General features: G+C 43.6%; 1 protein-coding gene across 1 annotated transcript in view; it reads left to right on the top strand.

Annotated features, from left to right (window-relative positions):
* Positions 1-18,764: 18,764 nt before the first annotated feature.
* LOC139558456 (retinoic acid receptor alpha-A-like) overlaps positions 18,765-26,919 on the top strand; it is a 149,626-nt gene continuing 141,471 nt past the window's right edge. Inside the window, exon 1 of the mRNA XM_071373594.1 lies at positions 18,765-19,537. Coding sequence (XP_071229695.1) covers positions 19,381-19,537 — 157 coding nt within the window. The 5' untranslated portion in view covers positions 18,765-19,380. The remainder of the gene's footprint in view (positions 19,538-26,919) is intronic.

The following is a 26,919-nucleotide window of genomic DNA, read 5'->3' as shown; positions in this document are numbered from 1 at the left end:
CACACACACACACACACACACACAGTATGGGTCATAAATTAGCTGATTAGAGAGGAGAGTCCGTGAGCTGCCTAATAGCTGATGTAATTGTTATTTTCCTTTTGGACGTTAAGCTGTACGAATAGTTGCCTAAATGGCACCCTATTCCCTATATAGTGCACTACTTTTGAAAAGAGCCCTATAGGCTCTGGTAAAAAGTAGTGCACTAAACAGAATAGGGTGCCATTTGGGACACATCCATAAAGTAACAGCAAGCTGGATCTATTTTCCCTTTCTGTAATATCATATTTTAATAAGTGTTCTAGAACTGGTGTTGTTATTGTCTGGAAATTAAGTGTGTAGGAGTTTAAAAAAATTATTATCATCTTTTATTTTTTATTAACCCTTCCACCACCCCCCTCTTCGGGAGGACACATATCTTTTTTGTTTTTACAGCTTTTCTGCTACATATACATACATTTTACAAATACATTTCACATACATAGTACTTTTATATACAGCAATAACATAACAATAATAAATTACAGAACATAAGCTCTTTAATCTCACCCCTCAGCCCATCCCACCTATCTCCATAGGCCCCCCTCGTTTGGTGTCCATGTGCCATATACTTTTCAACTGTGCTGTGATGTTTTACATGAATTTTTTTCTAATCTCATAGTATCCACAGATTATGAGCTAAAGATGAAAACCTTTCCAATGAGTATTATTATATTATTGATTGATTGACTATAGCTTTTCAAATTGCCCAACACTGCTATTTGTAAGGTTAATTTTAAGTGAATGTTGTGATTTTTTTTGTTTATTATATTTATTTATATTTATTTTACTTTTACCCTATTTTCTCCCCAATTGGTAGTTACAGTCTTGTCCCATCGCTGCAGAGTTGCAAAGAAAAAGCCATATCTCAGACTGGCCAATAAAAATAAAAGATTGGCAAAAGAACACAGACACTGGACAGAGGAACTCTGCCTAGTAGGCCAGCATCCCGGAGTCGCCTCTTTACTGCTGACGTTGAGACTGATGTTTTGCGGGTATTATTTAATGAAGCTGCCAGTTGAGGACTTGTGAGGTGTCTGTTTGTCAAACTAGACACTCTAATGTACTTGTCCTCTTGCTCAGTTGTGCACCGGGGCCTCCCACTCCTCTTTCTATTCTGGTTAGAGTCAGTTTGCGCTGGTCTGTGAAGGGAGCAGTACACAGCGTTGTACGAGTTCTTCAGCTTCTTGGCAATTTCTCGCATGGAATAGCCTTAATTTCTCAGAACAAGAATAGACTGACGAGTTTCAGAAGAAAGGTCTTTGTTTCTGGTCATTTTGAGCCTGTAATCAAACCCACAAACGCTGATGCTCCAGATACTCAACAAGTCTAAAGAAGGCCAGTTTTATTGCTTCTTTAATAAGAACAACAGTTTTTAGCTGTGCTAACATAATTGCAGAAATGTTTTCTAATTATCATTTAGCCTTTTAAAATGATAAACTTGAATTAGCTAACACAATGTGCCATTGGAACACAGGAGTGAAGGTTGCTGATAATGGGCCTCTGTACGTGTCACGTTCCTGACCTATTTTCTGTTGTTTTGTATGTGTTAGTCGGTCAGGGCGTGAGTGTGGGTGGGCATTTCTATGTTTTGTGTTTCTATGTTTAGGTCTTGTAATCAGCCTTATATGGTTCTCAATCAGAGACAGGTGTTTGACGTTTTCCTCTGATTGAGAACCATATATAGGTTGGCTGTTCACACTGTTTGTTTGTGGGTGATTGTCTCCTGTGTCTTTCGTGTCTGTGTATGTGCACCACACGGGACTGTTTTGGCTGTTCATTCGTTTGATGTAGTCTGTTCCTGTCCGTGAGTTCTGCGTGTAGTTATGTAAGTTCCATGTTCAGGTTTTCGTCTACGTCGTTTTCTTATTTTGTAATTTTCCAAGTGTTTTCGTGTTCGTCTTTGTATTTCAAATAAATTCCTTTATGTCTACATACCTCGCTGCGTGTTGGTCCGACCCATGCTCCTCCTCGTCCGAGGAGGAGGCAGATTTAGAACGCCGTTACAGAATCACCCACCAACCTAGGACCAAGCGGCGGGGGAGAGCTCAACAGAGCAACCAGGACTCGTGGACTTGGGAGCAGATATCGAATGGAGAAGGACCCTGGGCTAAGGCAGGAGAGAGTCGCCGATCTCAGGAGGAGAGGGAGGCAGCTAAAGCCCAGGAGCGGTGGTTTAAGGAGGCAGCAAGGAGACGTGGCTGGAAGCCTGAAAAGCCCGTGAGTACTACCCAAAAATTTCTTGGGGGGTGGCTAAGAGGTAGTGGGCCAAGGGCAGGTAGGAGACCTGCGCCCACTTCCCAGGCTAACCGTGGAGAGCGGGAGTACGGGCGGACATCGTGTTACGCAGTAGAGCGCACGGTGTCTCCTGTACGTGTGCATAGCCCGGTGCGGGTTATTCCACCTCCCCGCACTGGTAGGGCTAGATTGGGCATTGAGCCAGGTGCCATGAAGCCGGCTCAACGCGTCTGGTCTCCAGTGCGTCTCCTCGGGCCGGCATTCATGGCACCAGCCTTACGCATGGTGTCCCCGGTTCGCCTACATAGCCCTGTGCGGGTTATTCCACCTCCCCGCACTGGTCGGGCGACGGGGAGTATTCAACCAGGTAGGGTTGGGCAGGCTCAATGCTCAAGAGAGCCAGTACGCCTGCACGGTCCGGTATTTCCGGCACCACCTCCCCGCCCCAGCCTAGTACCAACAGTGCCTACACCACGCACCAGGCTTCCAGTGCGTTTTCAGAGCCCTGTTCCTCCTCCACGCACTCTCCTTGTGGTGCGTGTCTCCAGCCCAGTGCCTCCAGTTCCGGCACCACGCACTAAGCCACCTGTGCGTCTCCTGAGTCCTGTACACACTGTTACTTCTCCCCGTACTAGTCCTGATGTGCGTGCACTCAGCCCGGTGCCACCAGTGCCGGTACCACGCACCAGGCACAGAGTACGCTTTGAGAGTCCAGTGTGCCCTGTCCCTGCTCCCCGCACTAGCATGAAGGTGCGTGTCCTTAGCCCGGTGCCTCCAGTTCCGGCACCACGCACCAGGTCTACAGTGCGCCTTATCCGGCCAGAGCCATCCGTCTCCCCAGCGCCATCTGAGCCATCCGTCTCCCCAGCGCCATCTGAGCCATCAGTCTCCCCAGCGCCATCTGAGCCATCCGTCTCCCCAGCGCCATCTGAGCCATCCGTCTGCCCAGTGCCGTCTGAGCCATCCGTCTGTCCCGAGCCATTAGAGCCGCCCGTCTGTCCCGAGCCGTCAGAGCCGATAGTCAGTCAGGAGCCGCTAGAGCCATTCGTCAGACAGGATCTGCCAGAGCCGCCAACCAGACAGGATCTGCCAGAGCCGCCAACCAGACAGGATCTGCCAGAGCCGCCAACCAGACAGGATCTGCCAGAGCCGCCAACCAGACAGGATCTGCCAGAGCCGCCAACCAGACAGGACCAGCCAGAGCCGTCCAGACAGGACCTGCCAGAGCCGTCCAGCCAGGACCAGCCAGAGCCGTCCAGCCAGGAGCTGCCAGAGCCGTCCAGCCAGGAGCTGCCAGAGCCAGCCAGCCAGGAGCTGCCAGAGCCGTCCAGCCAGGACCAGCCAGAGCCGTCCAGCCAGGACCAGCCAGAGCCGTCCAGCCAGGACCAGCCAGAGCCGTCCAGCCAGGACCAGCCAGAGCCGTCCAGCCAGGACCAGCCAGAGCCAGCCAGCTAGGACCAGCCAGAGCCAGCCAGCCAGGATCCGCCAGAGCCAGCCAGCCAGGATCCGCCAGAGCCAGCCAGCCATGACCAGCCAGAGCCAGCCAGCCAGGATCCGCCAGAGCCAGCCAGCCAGGATCCGCCAGTCATTCTGGTGTTGCCCCTTAATTTAGGTGGGGTTATTTGGAGGGTGGTCATTTTGAGGAGGCTACGGAAGCTGGGATTGACTATGGTGGGGTGGGGACCTCGTCCAGAGCCTGAGCCACCACCGTGGTCAGATGCCCACCCAGACCCTCCCCTAGACTTTTGGTAGTGCGTCCGGAGTACGCACCTTGAGGGGGGGGTTATGTCACGTTCCTGACCTATTTTCTGTTGTTTTGTATGTGTTAGTCGGTCAGGGCGTGAGTGTGGGTGGGCATTTCTATGTTTTGTGTTTCTATGTTTAGGTCTTGTAATCAGCCTTATATGGTTCTCAATCAGAGACAGGTGTTTGACGTTTTCCTCTGATTGAGAACCATATATAGGTTGGCTGTTCACACTGTTTGTTTGTGGGTGATTGTCTCCTGTGTCTTTCGTGTCTGTGTATGTGCACCACACGGGACTGTTTTGGCTGTTCATTCGTTTGATGTAGTCTGTTCCTGTCCGTGAGTTCTGCGTGTAGTTATGTAAGTTCCATGTTCAGGTTTTCGTCTACGTCGTTTTCTTATTTTGTAATTTTCCAAGTGTTTTCGTGTTCGTCTTTGTATTTCAAATAAATTCCTTTATGTCTACATACCTCGCTGCGTGTTGGTCCGACCCATGCTCCTCCTCGTCCGAGGAGGAGGCAGATTTAGAACGCCGTTACAGTACGCCTATGTAGATATTCCATAAAAAATCATTAACAATGTCTACACTGTATTTCTGATCAATTTGATGTTATTTTAATGGACCAAAAATGTGCTTTAAAAAAAAAAAACAAGGACATTTCTAATTGACCCCAAACTTTTTAATGGTAGTGTATATATAAACTCAGCAAAAAAAGAAACGTCCTCTCACTGTCAACTGCGCTTATTTTCAGCAAACTTAACATGTGTGTAACGTTCGTCATCTGAAGATGAGGAATCATCGGACCAAAGCGCAGCGTGGTAAGTGTTCATGTTAATTTATTTAAACAGAACACTAAACAAAATAACAAAGAGAATGAAACGAAACGAAACAGTCCTGTCTGGTACAGACACAAAGACAGAAAACAACTACCCACACAACACAGGGGGGAAAAGGCTACCTAAGTATGGTTCTCAATCAGAGACAACGATAGACAGCTGCCTCTGATTGAGAACCACACCCGGCCAAACACACAGAAATAGAATACATAGAACACGTTCGTCATCTGAAGATGAGGAATCATCGGACCAAAGCGCAGCGTGGTAAGTGTTCATGTTAATTTATTTAAACAGAACACTAAACAAAATAACAAAGACAATGAAACGAAACGAAACAGTCCTGTCTGGTACAGACACAAAGACAAACAACCTTAATAGAGACATAAAAAGGATCTCTAAGGTCAGGGCGTGACAATGTGTAAATGTTTGTATGAACATAAGATTCAACAACTGAGACATAAACTGAACAAGTTCCACAGACATGCTACTAACAGAAATGGAATAATGTGTCCTTGAACAAAGGGGGGGTCAAAATCAGAAGTAACAGTCAATATCTGGTGTGGCCACCAGCTGCATTAAGTACTGCAGTGCATCTCCTCCTCATGGACTGCACCATATTTGCCTGTTCTTGCTGTGAGATGTTACCCCACTCTTCCACCAAGGCACCTGCATGTTCCCGGACATTTCTGGGGGGATTGGCCCTAGCTCTCACTCTCCGATCCAACAGGTCCAAGACATGCTCAATGGGATTGAGATCCGGGCTCTTCGCTGGCCATGGCAGAACACTGACATTCCTGTCTTGCAGGAAATCACGCACAGAACGAGCAGTATGACTGGTGGCATTGTCATGCTGGAGGGTCATGTCAGGATGAGCCTGCAGGAAGGGTACCACATGAGGGAGGAGGATGTCTTCCCTGTAACGCACAGCGTTGAGATTGCCTGCAATGACAACAAGCTCAGTCCGATGATGCTGTGACACACACCGCCCCAGACCATGACGGACCCTCCACCTCCAAATCGTTCCCGCTCCAGAGTACAGGCCTCGGTGTAACGCTCATTCCTTCGACGATAAACGCGAATCCGACCAGCACCCCTGGTGAGACAAAACTGCAACTCATTAGTGAAGAGCACTTTTTGCCAGTCCTGTCTGGTCCAGCGACGGTGGGTTTGTGCCCATAGGCAACATTGTTTGCCGGTGATGTCTGTTGAGGACCTGCCTTACAACAGGCCTACAAGCCCTCAGTCCAGCCTCTCTCAGCCTGTTGAGGACAGTCTGAGCACTGATGGAGGGATTGTGCGTTCCTGGTGTAACTGGGACAGTTGTTATTGCCATCCTGTACCTGTCACGCAGGTGTGATGTTCGGATGTACCGATCCTGTGCAGGTGTTGTTACACGTGGTCTGCCACTGCGAGGACGATCAGCTGTCCGTCCTGTCTCCCTGTAGAGCTGTCTTAGGCATCTCACAGTAAGTACATTGCAATTCATTGCCCTGGCCACATCTGCAGTCCTCATGTCTTCTTGCAGCATGCCTAAGGCACGTTCACGCAGATGAGCAGGGACCCTGGGCATCTTTTTTTTTGTGTTTTTCAGAGTCAGTAGAAAGGCCTCTTTTGTGTCCTAAGTTTTCATAACTGTGACCTTAATTGCTTACTGTCTGTAAGCTGTTAGTGTCTTAATGTTCCACAGGTGCATGTTCATTAATTGTTTATGGTTCATTGAACAAGCATGGGAAACAGTGTTTAAACCCTTTACAATGAAGATCTGTGAAGTTATTTGGATTTTTACGAATTATCGTTGAAAGACAGGGTCCTGAAAAAGGTCTGTTTCTTTTTTTGCTGAGTTTATATAGTCAGGGGTGCAACTTTGGTTTTAGAAGTGGGGGTGACATAACTGGGGAAGTATATATGTCATTATGTTGGTGGCAAGAGTTCTGTATAATAATTTAAGTTGTTTCAGTTCATATTGAATCGGTACATTGAAAATGATTTAAAAAATGAGTCGTCTGGAGTAGACAGCGCATTAGTAAGCAAGTGAACGGTGATAGGACCAAAAATAGATACGTTTTTACCTCTCCATTGTTGCAGAATCTTATCTATTTTTGCAAACTTTGTATTGAAATTGGTTGTGATAAGTTTGTTTATATTTTTTGAGATATGACTACCAAGTATGTCTACTTCACCATCCGCCCATTTTATTGGTAAACTACAAGGTAGTGTAAACATTGTGTCTTTTAACGTGATCCAATAAGTAATATGGTACAGTTGTCATAATTAGATTTTAGTCCAGAGTGGCTGGACAAGTGATCATGATCTTCTTTGAGACTGTGCAGAGATCCAGATTGCGGACTTAAGAAAAAACTTGAGTCATTAGCATACATTGACACTTTTGTTTTTAAACCCTGGGTTTCTAACCCCTTGATGTTCTTGTTGGATCTAATTTTAATAGCTAGCGTTTCGATGACCATAATAAATAGATATGGGGACAATGGACAACCTTGTTTTGCTCCTCTTTAAAGCTCAATACTTTCTGAGAAGTATCCATTATTTTACACCTGGGGTTGCTGTACATAACTTTAACCCATTGTATTAGAGGTTCACCAAAAATGTAAGTTATTCAGGCATTTATATATAAATTCTAGTCGTACTTTATCAAATTCCTTTTTGAAATCTCCTATGAAGACCAGGCCTGGTATCTTTGATGTTTCATAATGTTCAATTGTTTCAAGTAATTGTCATATATTATCTCCAATATATCGTCCATTCAAAAAATCTGTCTGATCAGGATGAACAATATCTGGTAAAACCGTTTTTTTCCTATGTGCTATGCATTTCGCCAGGATTTTGTGTAAGTGGCCTACAGTTATTTTTAAATGGACTGGATCTTTATACTTACCACCTGGGTCTTGTTTCAGTAGTAATGAAATCAGACCTTCTTGTTGAGTACCTTAAAGTCTACCATTTTTATGGGAGTAATTAGAACATGCTAATAATGGATATTTGAGTACATCAAAAAGGTCTGATATACATCTGCTGGTATACCATCAAGCCCTAATGTTTTTCCAGACTTGAAAGATTTTATTGCTTCAATAAGTTCCTCCTCTGTAAGTTGGCCTTCACGCAGGTCTTTCTTTTACATTATTATTATTAGGAAAGAAATCCTTACAGTTAACATCATTCAGGGAAAATGGAGGAGACTGAAAAGAAAACATATGCTTAAAATATTTTGTAATAAATTACACTTGATCGTTGTTGAACAAGTTCCTTGAATTATTTGTTTTTCCTCTTACCTATTTTGTTCCTCTATAGTACCGTTTCCATGACCATCTACCTGCGCTGTTATTTCCTCTATAGTACAGTTTCCATGACCATCTACCTGCGCTGTTATTTCCTCTATTTTCTTTATTAGTCTATTCTCTTTTGACCTATACTGCTTTTGTTTTAATGATGAGTATTGTATTGAATTGTCTCTAAAAGTACATTTAAAATTGTCTCTTTTAATAAAGGGATCTGCTTTACCTACACTACCTGTCACGCCCTGACCTTAGTTCCTTTGTTATGTCTCTATTTTTGGTTTGGTCAGGGCGTGAGTTGGGGTGGGCATTCTATGTTTTTGTTCTATGTTTTATATTTCTATGTGTTTGGCCGAGTGTGGTTCTCAATCAGAGGCAGCTGTCTATCGTTGTCTCTGATTGAGAACCATACTTAGGTAGCCTCATCCCACCTGTGTTTTGTGGGTTGTTGTTTCCTGTTGTGTGTCTGCACCTGCCAGAACTGTTTCGGTCATTATTCTTTGTTATTTTTGTTATTTCAGTATTCATTTAGTAAATATGGACACGTACCACGCTGCACCTTGGTCCTCTCCTTCCAACAGCCGTTACACTACTGGTCAAAAGTTTTAGAGCACCTACTCATTCAAGTTTAAAAAAAATAATTGTTTAACACTTTTTTGGTTACTACATGATTCCAAATGTGTTATTTAATAGTTTTTATGTCTTCATTATTATTTTACAATGTAGAAAATTGTAAAAATAAAGAAAAACCCTTGAATGAGTTGCTGTTCTAAAACTTTTGACCTGTAGTGTATGTTGTCCAGAAATAAATATAAATAATTTTCCCTTAGTTAAGAGCCATCCAGTTGGCTTTGATTCAATTAACAATATCCCCATCCATGTGGAAATTCTGTAAGAGTTATATTGAGGTCAATTAGATGGTGGTCCGATCGCATTCGGTCTCCTATTAATACTTTTTTTTTAATTTTGATGCCAGCAAGAATAAGACCAGGAAGTAGTCAAGACGGCAAGCTTGATTAAACCTCCTCCATGTATATATCACTAGGTCAGGGTTTTCATTCTCCATATAGCCACTAGTTCTAATGTATCCATGATATTTGTGATCTCCAGTGCATGAGGGGGATAGTTTGTAGTGTGATTTCTTTTACGATCCATAGAGGTACTTAAAACCGTATTATAATCTCCCACCATAATAATAGATTCATTCGTTGCCGGTGAGCTCAATAGATTATATATATAATATATATTTTCGAAGAAGTGTGGATCGTCATTATTTGGCCCATATAGATGAATTAGCCAGATATGTTTTTGGTTCAATAGCATATTTAAAAGGATCCATCTTCCTTGAGGATCTGTTTGCACAGTTTCGGATCAAAATTGTTGTTAATTAATATAATCACCCCTTTTAAGTTTCTTTGCCCAATATATTTCTCCCTTCCAGTCCTTTTTCCACCCAACCTCGTCTATATTTGTAAAGTGAATTTCCTGTAAACAATAGATATTATATTATTTATCTTTCTGTGTGTAGGTGTTTGTGTCTTTGTGAGGTAGAGTAACTATTTGTGTGTGTGTGTGTGTGTGTGTGTGTCTTTAAATGTATAAAACGTATCTTGTCAGTGTGTGTCTAAAGTGTAGTGAGTGTGTGTGTGTGTGAGATAGATGCAGAGACGCTATAGACCGACGTCCCATTGTGGCATAGCTATGCGTCTCTGAGACCACCATCCGCAGTGAACGCACGGCCCGAACGCGCACCTCCCCAAATTTCCCAACAAACGCGGCTCGTACGTGTCCTCTATTCATTTGAATGTGTTGACAGTTGGAGAAATATCTTGAGCTGCGCTGAGAATTCAAAAAATAATGAAATCCAATGATCCAATATTCTAGAACACTGCTGTGCGTACACGCTTTGGACTCTGATAGACCCTTAAGTGTGCGTCTGCGTTTATGATGGCCATCGATACAGGGAGTACTGAGGGAGAGCTTAGGGGACTTTGAGTGCTAATCTGTGTGAAATCACAGGCCTCAGGGGCGATGCGTGGCTAGGCAAGGTGTAGGGAGGTGTGGTGAGAGATGGTGTGATAGTAGTGCTATTCTCTGATCAGACGGTCCGTGGCTCACTTTGTGAAGCTGTCTGAACACCAGTAATCCCTTGCAGAGACACTCAGAAGCCTGCAGGGCTGATCAGGAGGCTGTTTGGCTGGAGGATGGGGAGGATGAGGCTCCTTCACACCTCCACAGGAAACAGGGGGAGGATGGAAGGATGGAGGGAAGGGAGGGGATGCAAAGGCAAGGGGAAGGGAGGAAGGTTATGGAGACTGGAGAGCTTCTGTGTGGAAGAAAGGCTTAGGTGTGTCTTAAATATTTTCCCAAAAGTATTTTTCAAATATTATAATACAGCCTTTTTTTAGGGTAGGCTCAGGAAAAGAAAAAGTTTTATTTGACAGATTGCAGAGAGGGAGACTGATTAGGTTCCGATGATAGCTTTGCTTCCTGCATCTTCTCTCTCTCCCTTTTTACCATCATTTCTATTGAGGTAGTTTTATTTACAAAGTTCAGAGAGCTTTGTTAGTGTGATGAATTGACAGCCTTTTTAACCATGGAAGGTAAACATTTAGAGATTTTCTCTTAGTTACAATAATTAACAGATATATCGTTAATATCAGCACAAATAGCAGGAAAGACAAGATTATTCGCTCATTCACCTATTCCTATCTTCTAATTGTGCTCTCTCTTTTCTATTTCTTTCTTTGAACGTATCTTCTTCTCCTATCCCCTCTCCCTACAGCCCCATCACCTATCATTTATAACTTCTTTTTGTTTTTACCTTTGAGGAAAGAAGGAGAATTTGATTGTGCTCCATCACTCCCTCTGAAATGAAATGTTTTCCCTCTGGAGAGGGTGAGAGATACAGGTGTATTGTTGTACTGTTACTGTACTCTCTTAACGTGATGTTAGGAAGCCCATTGACCACATAGAACAGGAACTCACTGTCTTTCGACTGCCACTAGAATAAAAGTGTGAGTTTCTGCCACTAGAAGCCATTTGTGTAGGTTTAAAGGTTCCGCTTAAACTGAATTGACTTAATTTAAACTGAATTGACCCCAACCCAGGTGGGCTGGGATGTGCATATAACATTAGCGGTTATTAACAACATAGCTAGTCGGGATAAACAAATGTTTGTAATTAAGGTGGGCGTTTGTATCATTCCTTTTATTTACTGCATTTAACACATTAGGAGGACTATTAGCAAAACAATCCTCAATTACTTCACATCACTCATTTGTTATACAAATGCTCTTATTAACTGTAATGATCTCTAAGGGTTTACACACACACACACACACACACACACACACACACACACACACACACACACACACACACACACACTACTTACTGCTGATAAAAATGAGTCCAGCGGCACTGACAGTTCTTTGTATGGGAGAGAGAGAAGTGTGTGAGCTCACATCAAGACACTTAGACTGAAGTGTAATTATACCGTCTACATTGATCCACATATCCAACAGGGGACCCATTGCATTACTGTGGTACTTAAAATGCCTTCTCTAAATGAGTGTGTGTGTGCATTTCCGTGTGTGGCTCTAAATGAGCTGACTTTATTGCCTGCTAATTTGTAATGTAATGCTCTCTCTCCTCCCTCTGCACCCCTGGCCTCTGCTACACTGATAAATGTCTTAATAAACCAATCAAGCTCACCCACACAGATGTTGATGTTTATTAGCTATTGTCCTGAGAGGAACAAGGTTGTAATGTTGTACTTGAGGTTCCACAATGACTTCCTGAGGTGGGAGAGTCTAAGAGCTCAGTCATACATTTTACAATCACAATGATTCCATGTCTGTCTCCACTGTTCTGTTCCATCATATCTCACTCTATCTCTCTTACCTTCTCTCTATTGTGTGAAGACATCCATTGTGAATCTGCTGTACACAGCCTCAATTCATCGAGCGATAGTAAAGAATATTGATACTGTGAAATGGATTTCTATAGACATTGATCCATGCAACTACTCAATCAATGAATCAATGTCAGGCAATGCATTCTCCATTATATCCTTAGACATAGTGTAAGTGTTGAGACGATAGTCCTCTCATATGGAGTTAATAACACTACACACAGTACCATTGCTTTTACAGTATTATGCTCCAGCAAACAGTTATGAAACAACATACAAACATCACACTATTGTTGCATCTCAAATGGCACCCTCTTCCCTATTTAGTGCACTACTTTTGAGCAGGGCTCTGAGCCCTGTTAAAGTGCACTAAATAGCGAATAGGGTACTATTTGAGATGCAGCTATATTTTTAACAGTTACACCATACAGAACCCTTGAACACTGATCGGATAAGCAATATTATTTTGAATACGGTTGGAAATAACAATATTTGTGTGGGAATGGTTTGTTCTAATTGAATAGATCATAAAGTAGGGGGTAGACTCTGGGTGTGTTTAGTTTATTTAATCTGTGTGGGGTTGAATGAGGAGGAAGAGAAAACAGAATGCCCCAAACAGGGTCAAAGAGTCACAGAGAACTGGAGAATATCAGCCTCCAAAACGTTTCCTTTTTTTGTTATTGGTGACAGATCCTATTTATTTCCCCTATCAAGGCCACACAGTGCGAACTAAGACACAAGCTGTGGAAAGACATGTACTAACAGAAAAAAATGAAAATATGTTGCCTTAACTGTGAAAAAAAGAGAACAAGAGGTGTGAAAAGAAGTAGAGAAAAGAGAAGAGGGTTAAATAAATGGATCTTTCAGCACTTTTGGGTTTTGTTAGGTTTGAGTGTTTTTTTCATAACCTACCCTGTTTCGCTCTTTCCACAGTTCTCTCCTTCCACCCCTCCATCTCTATCTTTTCACTTCTACACCCCTCCATTTCTTCCACTCTTCTCCCTCTTCACAACTTTATCCACCTGGAGACATTTAGTGCTGGCTGCAGTAGGAAAGGGCTTTCTCTGGTCTTTGTCAGGGAGCTCAGAATAAGGATATTGTATGAAACATGCTCCTTTATTTGTTTATTGGAAGTGAAAATATAATTATCATTGACATGAAACAAACACCTCCAATAAATAATTTTATCTTTGATAATTTGAAGCCATAAAAGGTGTCAATATTTAACACATTTAATATTGAGTATTGGCAAATGCTGTCGGGCAAGACTTGAGAGACAAGTTGGAAAATGTACTTCCTCTCCAATGAGCCTTTGAACAAACATGGACTGTAACGATGTACGCTGAGAGTAGGGAAGCAAGTACAGGGAGTAAGTGTTTAATAAATAAAAAGTACATAAAACAAGAAACACAAACAACGCACTGACATGAGTCAATAACACCTGAGGAAAGAACCAAGGAGAGTGACAAATATAGGGAAGGGAATCAAGGAGGTGATGGAGTCCAGGTGAGTGTAAGGAGGCACGTGACGATGGTGACAGGTGTGCACAGTAATCAGCAGCCTGGTGATCTAGAGGCCAGAGAGGGAGCACACAGTGCGCGGCCCCAGCCGCCGGTCGCCGACCAAGATGACGATCCCGGGGATCAGGAGCGGACCGGTCACCTCTGCTGAGGCGTGGGAACCTGTCGATCCGGCTGAGCATGGCGACCTAGAGCGCCGGAGAGAGAGCATACATGACAGTGCCCCCTCCCCGGCGCACGGCTCCAGCCGCAGGACACCGACCAAAGGGACGATCCCGGGGATCAGGAGTGGACCAGTCGCCTCCGCTGAGGCACAGAAACCTGACGTGAGAGCCCGACAAGCCGGCTGAGGCCTCCCTGATAGCTCAAGTACTGACACCCGGAACCGACATACCTTCCAACACAAAAAAATTAACAAAGAAACACTCCCTGATGCTTCCCTTAGATAAGGTGTTATTCTGTAACGATGACACCGTAAGTCAAGAAGCAGGTGCAGGTAAAATGTTTAATGAAAACAACAAACATGATAGTGTAACAGAAGCAAGGTAACATGAACACAGGTGCAATACCAACTGAGGAATGAACAAAAGGAAGGGACCTATAAAGGGGAGGTAATGAGGTCCAGGTGTGAATCATAATGATGAGTGCCAGGTGAGCGTAATGATGAGTGCCAGGTGAGCGTAATGATGAGTGCCAGGTGGGCGTAATGATGAGTGCCAGGTGTGCACATGGTTGATTCCCAGGACCGGTGGTTAGTATTCCGGCGACGTGGCACGCTGGAGGGGAGGAGCAGGAGTAGACGTGACATGGACTGACAGTCATGTTCATCTTAATACTGTTACCACCTTGTCAAATATAGTATATACACAGTCATTATTTTCTCAATAAAATAAAAGTGACAAAAAGGTATCTCTATCAGACAAAGTGATAACGGAATCCTTTAAAGCTCAGGCACAAGAACAGAAAAAAAGAAAGATTTTTAGCATAGAACAAATTAATCTCTCTTCATTTTCTGCATATCACATTACTTTCTAACCAGAGAATCCCGAATGTGTGCGTTGGCATGATCTGTAATTCCAGTGGAAAATAGATCTACCCTTCATCATATTCCTCTTTAGTCATGCGGCTTCAATTAAATAAGCAGAGTGCAAGTGTAACTAAATATAGCTATCTGAACGCTGAGCGACCCAAGCAGGAATTACTGCCAGTGCTAAAATCCTCCATCCTCGCCATTAATATGCTATCAAAAGTTTGCTCATGAAAAATAAATGGGAAATAATGTAAAAGATATCTGAAGTTGCGGAACGAACATGCAGTGGTAATGCTATCCTCCCTCTTTCTCTCTCTCTTGCTCTCTCTCTCTCTCTTGCTCTCTCTGTCTCTTGCTCTCTCTCTCTCTCTTGCTCTCGCTCTCTTTCTCTCGCTGTCTCTCTCTTGCTCTCTCTCCCGCTCTCTCTCTCTCTGTCTCTTCCTCTCTCTGTCTCTTGCTCTCTCTTTCTCTCTCTCTCTCTCTTGCTCTGTCTCTCTCTTGCTCTCTGTCTCTTGCTCTCTCTCTCTCTTTCTCGCTCTCTCTGTCTCTTGCTCTCTCTCTTTCTCTCTCTCTTGCTCTCTCTCTCTCTCTCTCTCTTGCTCTCTCTCTCTCTCTCTTGCTCTCGCTCTCTCTCTGTCTCTTGCGCGCACTTTAAGCAATGATTGAAAGTCTCTTTCCTAAGTGAGCTCAAACTAAATAGCACCTATGGCTAGTACCTGCTACCTGTCCTGCATGTTCCATATGTGTAGCCTAAACTTCAAGCTTTGTCGCTTTGTCCAGCCATGTTAAATGATGTGCTGTAGGACTTTACCATGGTCATAGCCTGCTCGGTTTTTGGCAGCGGGCTCCCAGGGAGCTGCAGGACCTGGAGGAGCACTTGATGTCAGAAAGTATCTTATCTTGAAAGACAGGTTCATTGTCACCTTCTAATTACAGGTGAATCTAAACCATGTGGATAAATTACCTGGATAGGTCTGGCTTATGGGGTACATGGGGGTGGGGTGAGGGAGGGGGTTGGAGTGCATGTGGGTTATTGTTACAGTGGTGCGAGCCAGCCGTGGGGGGCAGGTGGTAGTAGGGTGGGTGGGGGGGTGCAAGTAGGTTACTGTTACAGTGTGGCGATCGGAGTGGGGGGGGGGTGCAGGTTGTGTAACAGGGAGAGGGTGGCTCAGGGGTTCCTAATGGGGTAGTGGAGGGGTGTGTGTCTGTGTGTGAGGGGAGAGGGGATACAGTTACAGTGGGGCGAGCCATCGGGAGGCAGGTGGTGTAGGCTGTATGTGGTGGGGACAGGGGTTCCTTTTCGGCTCTCTGCTCTCTCCACTCTCTCGGCTCTGCTACATTATTCATCAGCATCAAGGGGATCAGTCTCTCCTCCTCTGTAAAAGAGATGAGCACCCGCTGAGCCTCCCTGAAACTATCTCTCTCTCGAAAACATGTTCATCCCATCCACGCAACATAATCACAAGTTATGACAAGAACTTGTCAAGTCTTCCTCAGTGTCTTCAGTGTTTAGCTACTTTATCAAGTACTTTCAGTGAGACAATATAATTTTCCTTGACCTGGCAAGTCAGTTAAGAACAAATTCTTATTTACAATGATGGCCTACCGGGGAACAGTGGGTTAACTGCCTTGGTCAGGGGCAGAACGACATATTTTTACCTTGTCAGCTCAGGGATTTGACAGCAACCTTTCGGTTACTGGACAACGCTCTAACCACTAGGCTACCTGCCGCCCCAGTCGATAGCTAGGATGTTGTTGTTAATAAGCACACATTATCAGAACCAGGCTGTTGACTTTCACTTTCTTATCTGGGTTATAAACATACAACATAACATGTAATCAGTGCTGAAGTCCCCTTGGGGTTTGTGGAAGGGTTGGGGGTCACTTCAGTTTTCATTTTAGTCAAGTCAAGCAGGTGAAATAAAGTTCACCTATTTGTCACTGAGGATTAGTCAATTTATTAATTAAATTAATTTCAGTTTAAATGTAAAAATGAATTGACCCCAAACCTGGTTGTAATTCAGCTGATATTGTAGTTGAAATTACATTACAGTTAGAAATACTAACTTTTTTGTGTGACTTTATTATAATGATCAGGCAAATTTTCGGTCTGGAGATTTTAAGTCAGGGTGTAACCAATTAACCAAGTTGAAGGAATGCCTAATGAGCTAATTATTATTTTGGAGTGGCCGACTTCTCTGGACCCCTCTTCCTGACAGCTGAAGGTCCAAAGCCTCTGTGCATGTGTGGGATTCTCTACTTTATGCACAGTACCTGCTCTACTCGTTCAGCTGTTCAGAGAACCGGCTACCCTGGCGAATGGTGCTTGTTTAATAAAGTTAGGTCAAAGATGAATCAATGTCTGCAAGATCACATAATGATAGTATTCTACATAACAGAACTGAATATAATACAATAGTATAACGTTACTATTTTACCACAGCGGATCACCCACCCACTAGGTTATCACTGTATAACGGGCTCAATAACATGCTACACTTCCTCCCTCAACATTCAAGGAAGTGCAGCTCAGCAGTAGCCTATAGCAGGATAATGAATTATATCCTGAGCAACTTTGGCACAACCAGGAAATCATAATATTTTATAAAGTTATCAGCTTAAAGGTGTTATCTGTAATGGTTACTGCTGTTCAATGGCTATTTATATTCATGATTTAGAATCACTGAAATATGAATTACAGATTGTGGCTTTAAAAACAGGTGTAGACCTTACCGTGAAATGCTTACTTACAAGCCCTTAACCAACAGTGCACTTCAAGAAGAGTTAAGAAAATATTTACTAAATAAACTAACGTAAAAAATTATCAAAAGTAACACAATAATATAACAATAACGAGGCAATGTACTTCTGACAGCTCTTGAGCAGCAGTATGTGATCAGAGAAATTCTATATAGTGCAAAGTTATTATGTAGCCTAGGCTATGAGGGGGTACCGGTACCGAGTCAATGTGCGGGGGTTATGTTGGGTCTTTCTAAAGGGGTTAGACTGTGTGTGTGTGTGGCACATGCAGAGTTAGAGAGATGGTTAATGGGATGTTTAGATAGTCTTGGAGAGGTTCATGGTGCACCACGTTCCCCAACCAACCACAAAGGACCAATATGTCCTTATATTTTCTCTGAACTGTAGGTAGAGTTATTTCAATTTGAAAAACACATTTTCCATAAATTCCACAAATTCCATAATTGAGTGTATCTTCTTATTTGGATCTTTCTTTGGTTCTTCACAACACAAAGTGACAAACACTCAAACTACAGTATTATTCGTATTATTCATGCCCTTACTAAAACCCTATTCTTACAAACTTGTTTCATCTAATTATAGGATTTTGAGAAATTAAAATGTCCCTGCCTGTAACAGTGTGTATGATGCATAGATTAAGTAGCCTAGAAAGAAATCGAGTCATAAAGATTCTGATTTAACTTTCCCAATTTAACTTAACTTGCAGTAATGCACATGTGAGAATAAACAACAACTGAGATTTTACTTTATCAGTTTTGTTACCCACGTGTATTTCATGTCCACATAACCATTTTTCAAGTAACTAACTATTGGTCATAAAATAATAAGATAACATATTGAAGCTGTAAACATGTCAAAAATCATAGCCTAGGCTACATAATAACTTTGCACTATATAGAATTTCTCTGATCATATACTGCTGCTCAACAGCTGTCAGAAGTAGCCTAGGCTACTGACAAAACAAGTGCATAAGACTTGACAGAGTTACAATGTAACATGTGTTTGTAAAACTCTGAAATTGAAAATGTATTGAAATGTTAAGATGTACTCCATTTGCGTTTTCTTTATATATTTTTCTTTATCAGATTGCTTAGTTTTGTTGCATAATCTTTTAAACAGTTGTAGCCTATACTTTTGCTGTGATACACAGTAATACCCTTCCATGGTTGGTTAGATCGTGAACAAAAATCTAAGTGAGCTACTTTGATTCATGAATTTAGACATGTGTTTTTATCGCACGAAAATATCGTGTATCGTGTTCTTTCGTGGGAAAATAATATTATGCGCGGTGAGCTCGAGCTGCCTGCGTTTCTTCTTTCAGCCTGGCTCGCGCTGCTGCTGCTGGTTGTGAGGCTCGCGCTGCACGGTGTGTGAGAATCCTGGGACTTGGTGATGTCAGACTTGTTGGGTCATTTGAAGGTTAGCAGTCTCGGATGGGTTCATATAAAGTTCACTCGCATATATTAGGCAATTCAATCTTTCATTCTCTGTGACCAAACTAGTATGAAATGAGCTGCATGGAGGCAGGATAACCCATTCGTCATCCGAACGGGGAGATGTGGTTTTAAAACGCGATCTGTAATATTTATAAGAACATATTTTCAGTACGGCGGGCTCGAGCGAGGAGCTTGTTGTTAAGCGCACTACACTGGGCTGTGCAAAAAATAAAGTATATACACGTTGGAACGTTACGGAGGTGACTGACTGGCTGACACACGTTGGAACGTTACGGAGGTGACTGACTGGCTGACACCTTTTCGTCTCAACAACCGGACACCAGAGGAAAATGGCAAATCATCATTTGGGTCAATTACAAGCTTTTAGCGGTGTTGTCTGTCATAATTCATGACTCTCATAGTCTGGGAAGAAGACCAATATTTTACGTGCCAAGAAAGGGGCAGACTTTGATGGAGTTGTGTGCACTTATGTTCGCGATTATTATCCACACCTAAATTATATTTTAAAGGAATACAATAACAGGCAGACTTTTGCGACTAAGGGAAATCATGTTTGATTGTATGGATTTGCTAGCGGTGAGCCCGGGACAAATGTTGGATTTCTACACTTCGAGTCCCTCTTCGTGCATGCTACAAGAGAAGGCACTGAAAGCGTGCTTCGGCGGGCTCGCTCAGAGAGACTGGCAACACCGCCGGAGCGCACAGTGTAGGTTAACTTTTGCTCCCTTTCATTTCACGTGTCTACTGCCTAGTAGCTTCATAACAGTACCCTATCATAATAATGACATAATGAAATTATAATAGCCATAATGTGCGAGGCTTGTCCACTTAATCTCTTTGATCATCTCTTTATATTGTGTCCATGCACCCCTCACAGTATTTCCTGTCTTCTCATTTCCTCTCATCTGATGCGTTTACTGACCACACATTAAATATGCCCAACACACACACACACACACACACACACACACACACACACACACACACACACACACACACACACACACACACACACTTGTGACCCCATCATTGCCCCTTAAATCACCCTAATATGCCATAAACAGTGTTGTAGGGCATACCTGTGTCTGAGTGTTAAGTAACTAGTTAGATAACTTATTCGAGAATTAAACACAAGCAAGAATAGAACAGAATAGAATAGATACTTTATTGTCCATAATTCTTTAAAACATAAATCGTTCTTATATCTCAAATGACTTGTAGAGCAGCCATTGACTTCATTTGTAACAACTCACACTTTTTTTGTCCTGTCACTGTGACATGGCCCTGTGCTTGAAGCGTTCCTCCTAGTCCTAGCCATGTCATATTTCATCTTTACACACTTGGGTTGTAAATTCTGGAGGTGGAAACAGCTCTCTACAGCAGGCTGATGTATGTTCAGTAGCTGCATCTCAAATAGCACCCTATTCCCTACATTGTGCAATACTTTTAAACCAGAGCCCTATGGGGCCCTGGTTAAAAGTACTGCACACTATAGGGAATAGGGTGCCATTTGGGACGTAAGCAGTATGTGATCTCCTGGTCCCTACACTGGGCGGAGGAATGCACAGAGTAAACACGGGCAGGCTGTGCCTTGACACTTCCCTCCCTCCCAGAAAAAGAGAGATGACAGGGGGCAGGGGGCGGTAACCCCAGGACGTAGAGCATAGAGATGCTCGCACGTCTCTCTCTCTCCCTCTCCCCCTTCTCTCGCTCACTCTCTCACTCTCTCAATTCAATTCAAAGATATTTATTGGCATGGGAAACATATGTTTACATTATATGTTTACATTGCCAAAGCAAGTGAAATTGATAGTAGATAAAAGTGAACAGTAAACATTACAATCACTAATGTTTCAAAGGAATAGAGACATTTCAAATGTCATATTATGGCTTTGTACAGTGTTTGTAACGATGTGTAAATAGTTAAAGTACAAAAGGGAAAATAAGAAACATAAATATGGGTTGTATTCTCTCTCTCTCTCCAACTCTTCAACAAGGTTCATTTTGAACGGCTTGCTCCAAGGCTATAGACAGACCTGTTTTACAGTGCATTGGGAATGTATTCAGACCCCTTGACTTTTCCAACATTTTGTTACGTTACAGCCTTATTCTAAAATGGATTAAGATACTTTTTTTCTCCTCTTCAATCCACACATAATACCCCGATATGACAAAGTGAAAACAGGTTTTTAGATATGTGTTAAATTCAATCGATTGGACATGATTTGGAAAGGCACACACCTGTCTATATAAGGTCTCACAGTTGACAGTGCATGTCAGAGCAAAAACCAAGCCATGAGGTCGAATGAATTGTCCGTTGAACTCCGAGACTGGATTGTGTTGAGGCACAGATCTGCGGAAGGGTAGAAAAAATTGTCTGCAGCATTGAAGGTCCCCAAGAACACAGTAGCCTCCATTTTTCTTAAATGGAAGAAGATTGGAACCACCAAGATTCTTCCTAGAGCTGGCCGCCCAGCCAAACTGAGCAATCGGGGGAGAAGGGCCTTGGTCAGGGAGGTGACCAAGAGCCCAATGGTCACTCTGACAGTGCTCCAGAGGTTCACTGTGGAGATGGGAGAACCTTCCAGATGGACAACCATCTCTGCAGCACTCCACCAATCAGGCCTTTATGGTACAGTGGCCAGACGGAAGCCACTCCTCAGTAAAAGGCACATGACAGCCCGCTTTGAGATTGCCAAAAGGCACTTAAAGGACTCTCAGACCATGAGAAACTAGATTCTCTGGTCTGATAAAACCAAGATTGAAATATTTGGCCTGCATGCCAAGCGTCACGTCTGGAGGCAGCATCATGCTGTGGGGATGTTTTTCATCAGCAGGGACTGGGAGACTAGTCAGGATCGACGGAAGGATGAACGGAGAAAACTACAGAGAGATCCTTAATGAAAACCTGCTTCAAGTACAGAGAGAGATCCTTAATGAAAATATGCTCCAGAGCACTCAGGACCTCAGACTAGGGCGAATGTTCACATTCCAACAGGACAATGACTCTAAGCACACAGCCAAGACAACACAGGAGTGGCTTCGGGACAAGTCTCTGAATGTCCTTGAGTGGCCCAGCCAGAGCCCGGACTTGAACCCGATCTAACATCTCTGGAGAGACCTGAAAATAGCTGTGCAGCGACTCTCTTCATCCAACCTGACAGAGCTTGAGAGGATCTACAGAGAAGAATGTGAGAAACTCCTCAAATACAGGTGTGCCAAGCTTGTAGTGTCATACCCAAGAAGTCTTGAGGCTGTAATCGCTGCAAAGGTGCTTCAACAAAGTACTGAGTAAAGGGTCTGAATACTTATGTAAATGTGATATTTCAGTTTTTAATTTGATATAATTATGCAAACGTTTCTCAAAATCTGTTTTTGCTTTGCCACATACGTCTCGTGTCTGAGCCGTTGAATTGTGACTCCACTTTGTCTCTGTACTGACGTTTTGCCTGTTTGATTGCATTACAGAGGGAATAACTACACTGTTTGTATTCAACCATATTCCCAGTCACCTTGCAGTGGTTAAATGTGGTGGTTTGTGTTTTCAGTTTTGCGCGAATGCTGCCATCTATCCACGGTTTCTGGTTCCCCTATACACTTCATGATGAACTCAGTCACGGTTTCCGTGTATACATCAATGTTATTCTCAGAAGATACCCGGAACATATCCCAGTTCACGTGATGAAAACAATCTTGAAGCATGGATTTCGATTGGTCAGACCAGTGTTGAATAGACCTTAGCATGGGTACTTCCTGTTTGAGTTTCTGCCTATAGGAAGGGAGGAACAAAATGGAGTCGTGATCTGATTTTTCCGAAGGGAGGGCGAGGGAGTTGCATTGGTTGAGAGTTTTACCAGAGCGAGTACTACAGTCAATGTGTTGATAGAACTTCTGTTTCGTTTTCCTCAAATTTGCTTTGTTAAAATTACCAGCTACAATAAATGCGGCCTCAGGATATGTGGTTTCCAGTTTGCATGAGGTCCAGAGTCATTCTTTGAGGGGCGTCGTGGTATCGGCTTGAGGGGGAATATACACGGCTGTGACTATAACCGAAGAGAATTCTCTTAGGAGGTAATAGGGTTGGCATTTGATTGTGAGGTATTCTAGGTCAGGTGAACAAAAATAATTGAGTTCTGTATGTTATCACAATCACACCATGAGTAGTTAATCATGAAACATACACCACTGCCTTTCTTCTTCCCTGAGAGTTCTTTATTCCTGTCTGCGGGATGTACTGAGAACCCAGCTGGCTGTATGGAATGGGACAGTGTATGGAATGGGTCAGTGATTCCATGAAACAGAGTATGTTACAGTCCCTGAAGTCTCTCTGGAAGGAGATCCTCACCCAGAGCTCGTCTACTTTATTGTCCAGAGACTGAACATTAGCGAGTAATATACTCGGAAGCGGTGGATGATGTGCATGCCTCCTGAGTTGGACGAGAAGCCCACTCCGAATACCTCTTCTCCGCCGGTGGTGTCTTTTAGCAGCCTCTGGGATAAGTTCAATTGCCCTGGAGAGTGCGGACAAAGGATCCAATTCAGGAAAGTCATATTCCTGGTCGTAATGCTGGTGAGTTACCACCGCTCTGATATCCAAAAGTTATTTCCGGCTGTATGTAATAACACAAAAAATACTACAAAGTTGCTTAGGAGCTAAATGCAGATCTGCCTTGTCTGTTGGCACCATTCAGTTTCAGTGGCTCGTTTAGATGCAGTTTGATTGGTTGCCTCTACTGGGAGACACTTTTGCACTTGATGTGTGCCGTCCTGAAATCTGACTAGACAGACCGTTTCCCTGTGAGTTGTCAGCATCCCCCACCTGTCAGCACCCCATAACCAGTGTCAGTCTGCTGTCTGTTTCCACCGTTCTCTCTCCTAATCAAAAAGTACTTTTTCCTTTTCTTTTTCTAGACAAGGCATACATATTTTTATAGTTTCTATCTTCTCTTCCAGTCAGTGTTTAAAGAAGGGATTATAGATAACCTTCTGAATTAAATGTGTACTACAGCCTACAGCCCTACAGCCAGTGCTGCTCCGTCTCCCTCCCACCGCAAAGCTGCTTCTAATTTGGTGTACTTTGGGTGAACTTCGGCCGTTTCCTATTGACTCTCTTTCTCTACCCGCCTGGTGTATGTGAGCTGTTTGTGTGAGCTACGTGCTCCTGCAGAAAACCCAGAGGAAGAGGGGGAGAAAAACACTTCCAGCTTGAATAAACGGCCAGTGGAGAGGTGGGGTTGTGGAGGGAACTGGATGTACATGTGTGGCTCTAGTAAGTTAGGCCGTACTGTAGTATTTGTAGGACAGTTTCCTCGTGCAACACGGCACTCTAGTGTCTACTTGCGATAGTTTGGGTTTTAGAATTTTTTAGTTATCAGTGCCCTCAACTGTATCAATTCAGGCCAACGTTTAGGTGTAGTATATCCCCTAATTATTCCCATACTGCCCAGTGCCTGTCTCTCCACCTCTTCACGGGTAGATCATCACAGCTTCCTCTCAGTATAGCCCAAACACACAACAGGCTAACCTCAGGGACACTCAGGAAATGCATCTGTCTTTCACTCTCTCTCTCTTCTCTACCCATCTCCATATTTCTCTCATGCACACTGTATTTTCCGTATCTCTTTTTTATTCGTTCTTCCTGTTTTTTATTCGTTCTTCCGGTTAATTTTCTCTCTGTTTGTTAAAAGTAGGGCCATTGTAAATGGATCGCTGCAGTATAACAATCATTTGGATGTAACTGTGGTCTCATGAGTACAGTGTAGAAACCGTCCATGTCCTGATTCCATGTCGTTGTGATATAATTGTGCTAAATGGTGTGTGCGCGTGTGTGTGTGTGTGTGTGTGTGTGTGTGTGTGTGTGTGTGCGTGCGTGTGTGTGTTCGGAACAGATCTTGCCTTAGGTACCTCCCTCCTAGCCATCTGTGAGGTTTGTAGACCATGTGGGTGAAGAGTCCTGATTGTTTTCATGTCACTGGTCATCTGTCTATCTGACCGTTAGCATGGGGACAATGTGGTGGACAGCAGGTAGGGACAGGTGGACATAGTGAGGATAGACATAGTTGATTGGCCCACACATTCTTTTTTATTGACCTATAGGACCCTTCTTCTTCTTCTACTACTTCACCACCCACAGCAAGCCATAGCCATAACAGTGCTCCTTCCCGACTCGGCCTCTGTCTTTTCACTTATTCTTTCCCCCCATTCAGAGGTTGACCTCCCTCCCTCCTCCTCCAGGCCGGGTGTGTTTTCCTGTTTGACCATGCTGGCTGGTTCAGCAGGGGGCTAAGAGTTCAGAATAAGCTATGAGACATATTTCACACACACACACACACACACACACACACACACACACACACACACACACACACACACACACACACACACACACACACACACACACACACACACACACACACACACACAGAGTATTCTCACATGTACACTGATACACACACACACACACACACTGCTCCCACCCCTTGGTTTGTCTTGTCTGTCGCTGGTCTTTAGTCTCCGTAATGGTGCTGGTGTGTAGGTATGTTAACATGTGGTGAAGTTAGTTCGCTGCAGAGCCAAAGCTTAATCACCCAGAAAATTGAGAAAAAGCTCCCCAGCGCCTGATATATAGTGCTGTACACGCACACACACAGAGACACACTCACATAGACACGCGTACACACAATCAAACACACATACACACACACAAGACCGAAGGGGGGAAATGCATCTGCCTTTATGTGGTCTATCTGTCTGCAGGTAGCCACATTCCCAGATCCAACCATGAGTTTCAAATAGGCAGCGCCGGGTGTCATGTAAAAATCTTCCCAATCGTTCTGAATGTGTTGTGATTGTGATGTCATGTAACATTTCTCACAGCGTGAAATTGTTCCCAGTTCAGTAATTGCACGCTCGTCTCTTTGTGTGGATGGCTGAGCTCATGCGGCTGTCTCTCACACCCTCCCTCGCCCTTGATTTAGCTAGCTAGCATAATTAGCAGTCAGTTGGTCGAGATGGCTTGTTCTCAGTGGTGTGTAGTTTTAGCTTGTTTGTATAGCTAAATAAACAAATCTAAAAGCTAGATTTTAGCCAAAGTATAAACAACTGTTTCAAAACTCCACTAGTTACTTTTGATAACCAAATGAGCCACAAGTCCCGTGTGGCTCAGTTGGTAGAGCATGGCGCTTGCAACGCCAGGGTTGTGGGTTCATTCCCCACGGGGGGACCAGGATGAATATGTATGAACTTTCCAATTTGTAAGTCGCTCTGGATAAGAGAGTCTGCTAAATGACTTAAATGTAAATGTAAATGTATTTAGCTAGCGATCTGCCATTCCGTGCATCACATGATAGGCTACGCTAGCTAGCTAGCACAACGAAGGAACCCCTTTCAAGTTCAGCCGCAAGTTATTACAGGAATTATAACGCGTCGACTATTTCTCTCTAAACCATATATATATATATATATCGTTGCCAGCAGCATACCACCCTGCATACCACTGCTGGCTTGCTTCTGAAGCTAAGCAGGGTTGGTCCTGGTCAGTCCCTGGATGGGAGACCAGGTGCTGCTGGAAGTGGTGTTGGAGGGCCAGTAGGAGGCACTCTTTCCTCTGGTCTAAACAAAGATCCCAATGCCCCAGGGCAGTGATTGGGGACACTGCTCTGTGTAGGGTGCCGTCTTTCGGATGGGACGTTAAACGGGTGTCCTGACTCTCTGAGGTCATTAAAGATCCCATGGCACTTATCGTAAGAGTAGGGGTGTTAACCCCGGTGTCCTGGCTAAATTCCCAATCTGGCCCTCAACCATCACGGTCACCTAATAATCCCCAGTTTACAATTGGCTCATTCATCCCCCTCCTCTCCCCTGTAACTATTCCCCAGGTCGTTGCTGCAAATGAGAACGTGTTCTCAGTCAACTTACCTGGTAAAATAACGGTAAAATAAAAAATAAATAAAATAAATATACCTTTGGCTAATCCGGAAACTATCACCTCGAAAACAAAACGTTTATTCCGTTCCGTATTTTATCTAACGGGTGGCATCCATGAGTCTAAATATTCCTGTTACATTGCACAACCTTCAATGTTATGTC

Source organism: Salvelinus alpinus, chromosome 29 (genome assembly GCF_045679555.1).
Source record: "Salvelinus alpinus chromosome 29, SLU_Salpinus.1, whole genome shotgun sequence".
Lineage (NCBI taxonomy): Eukaryota > Metazoa > Chordata > Actinopteri > Salmoniformes > Salmonidae > Salvelinus > Salvelinus alpinus.
Note: the sequence above shows the minus strand (reverse complement) of the source record. Positions and strands in the feature narration are given on the sequence as shown.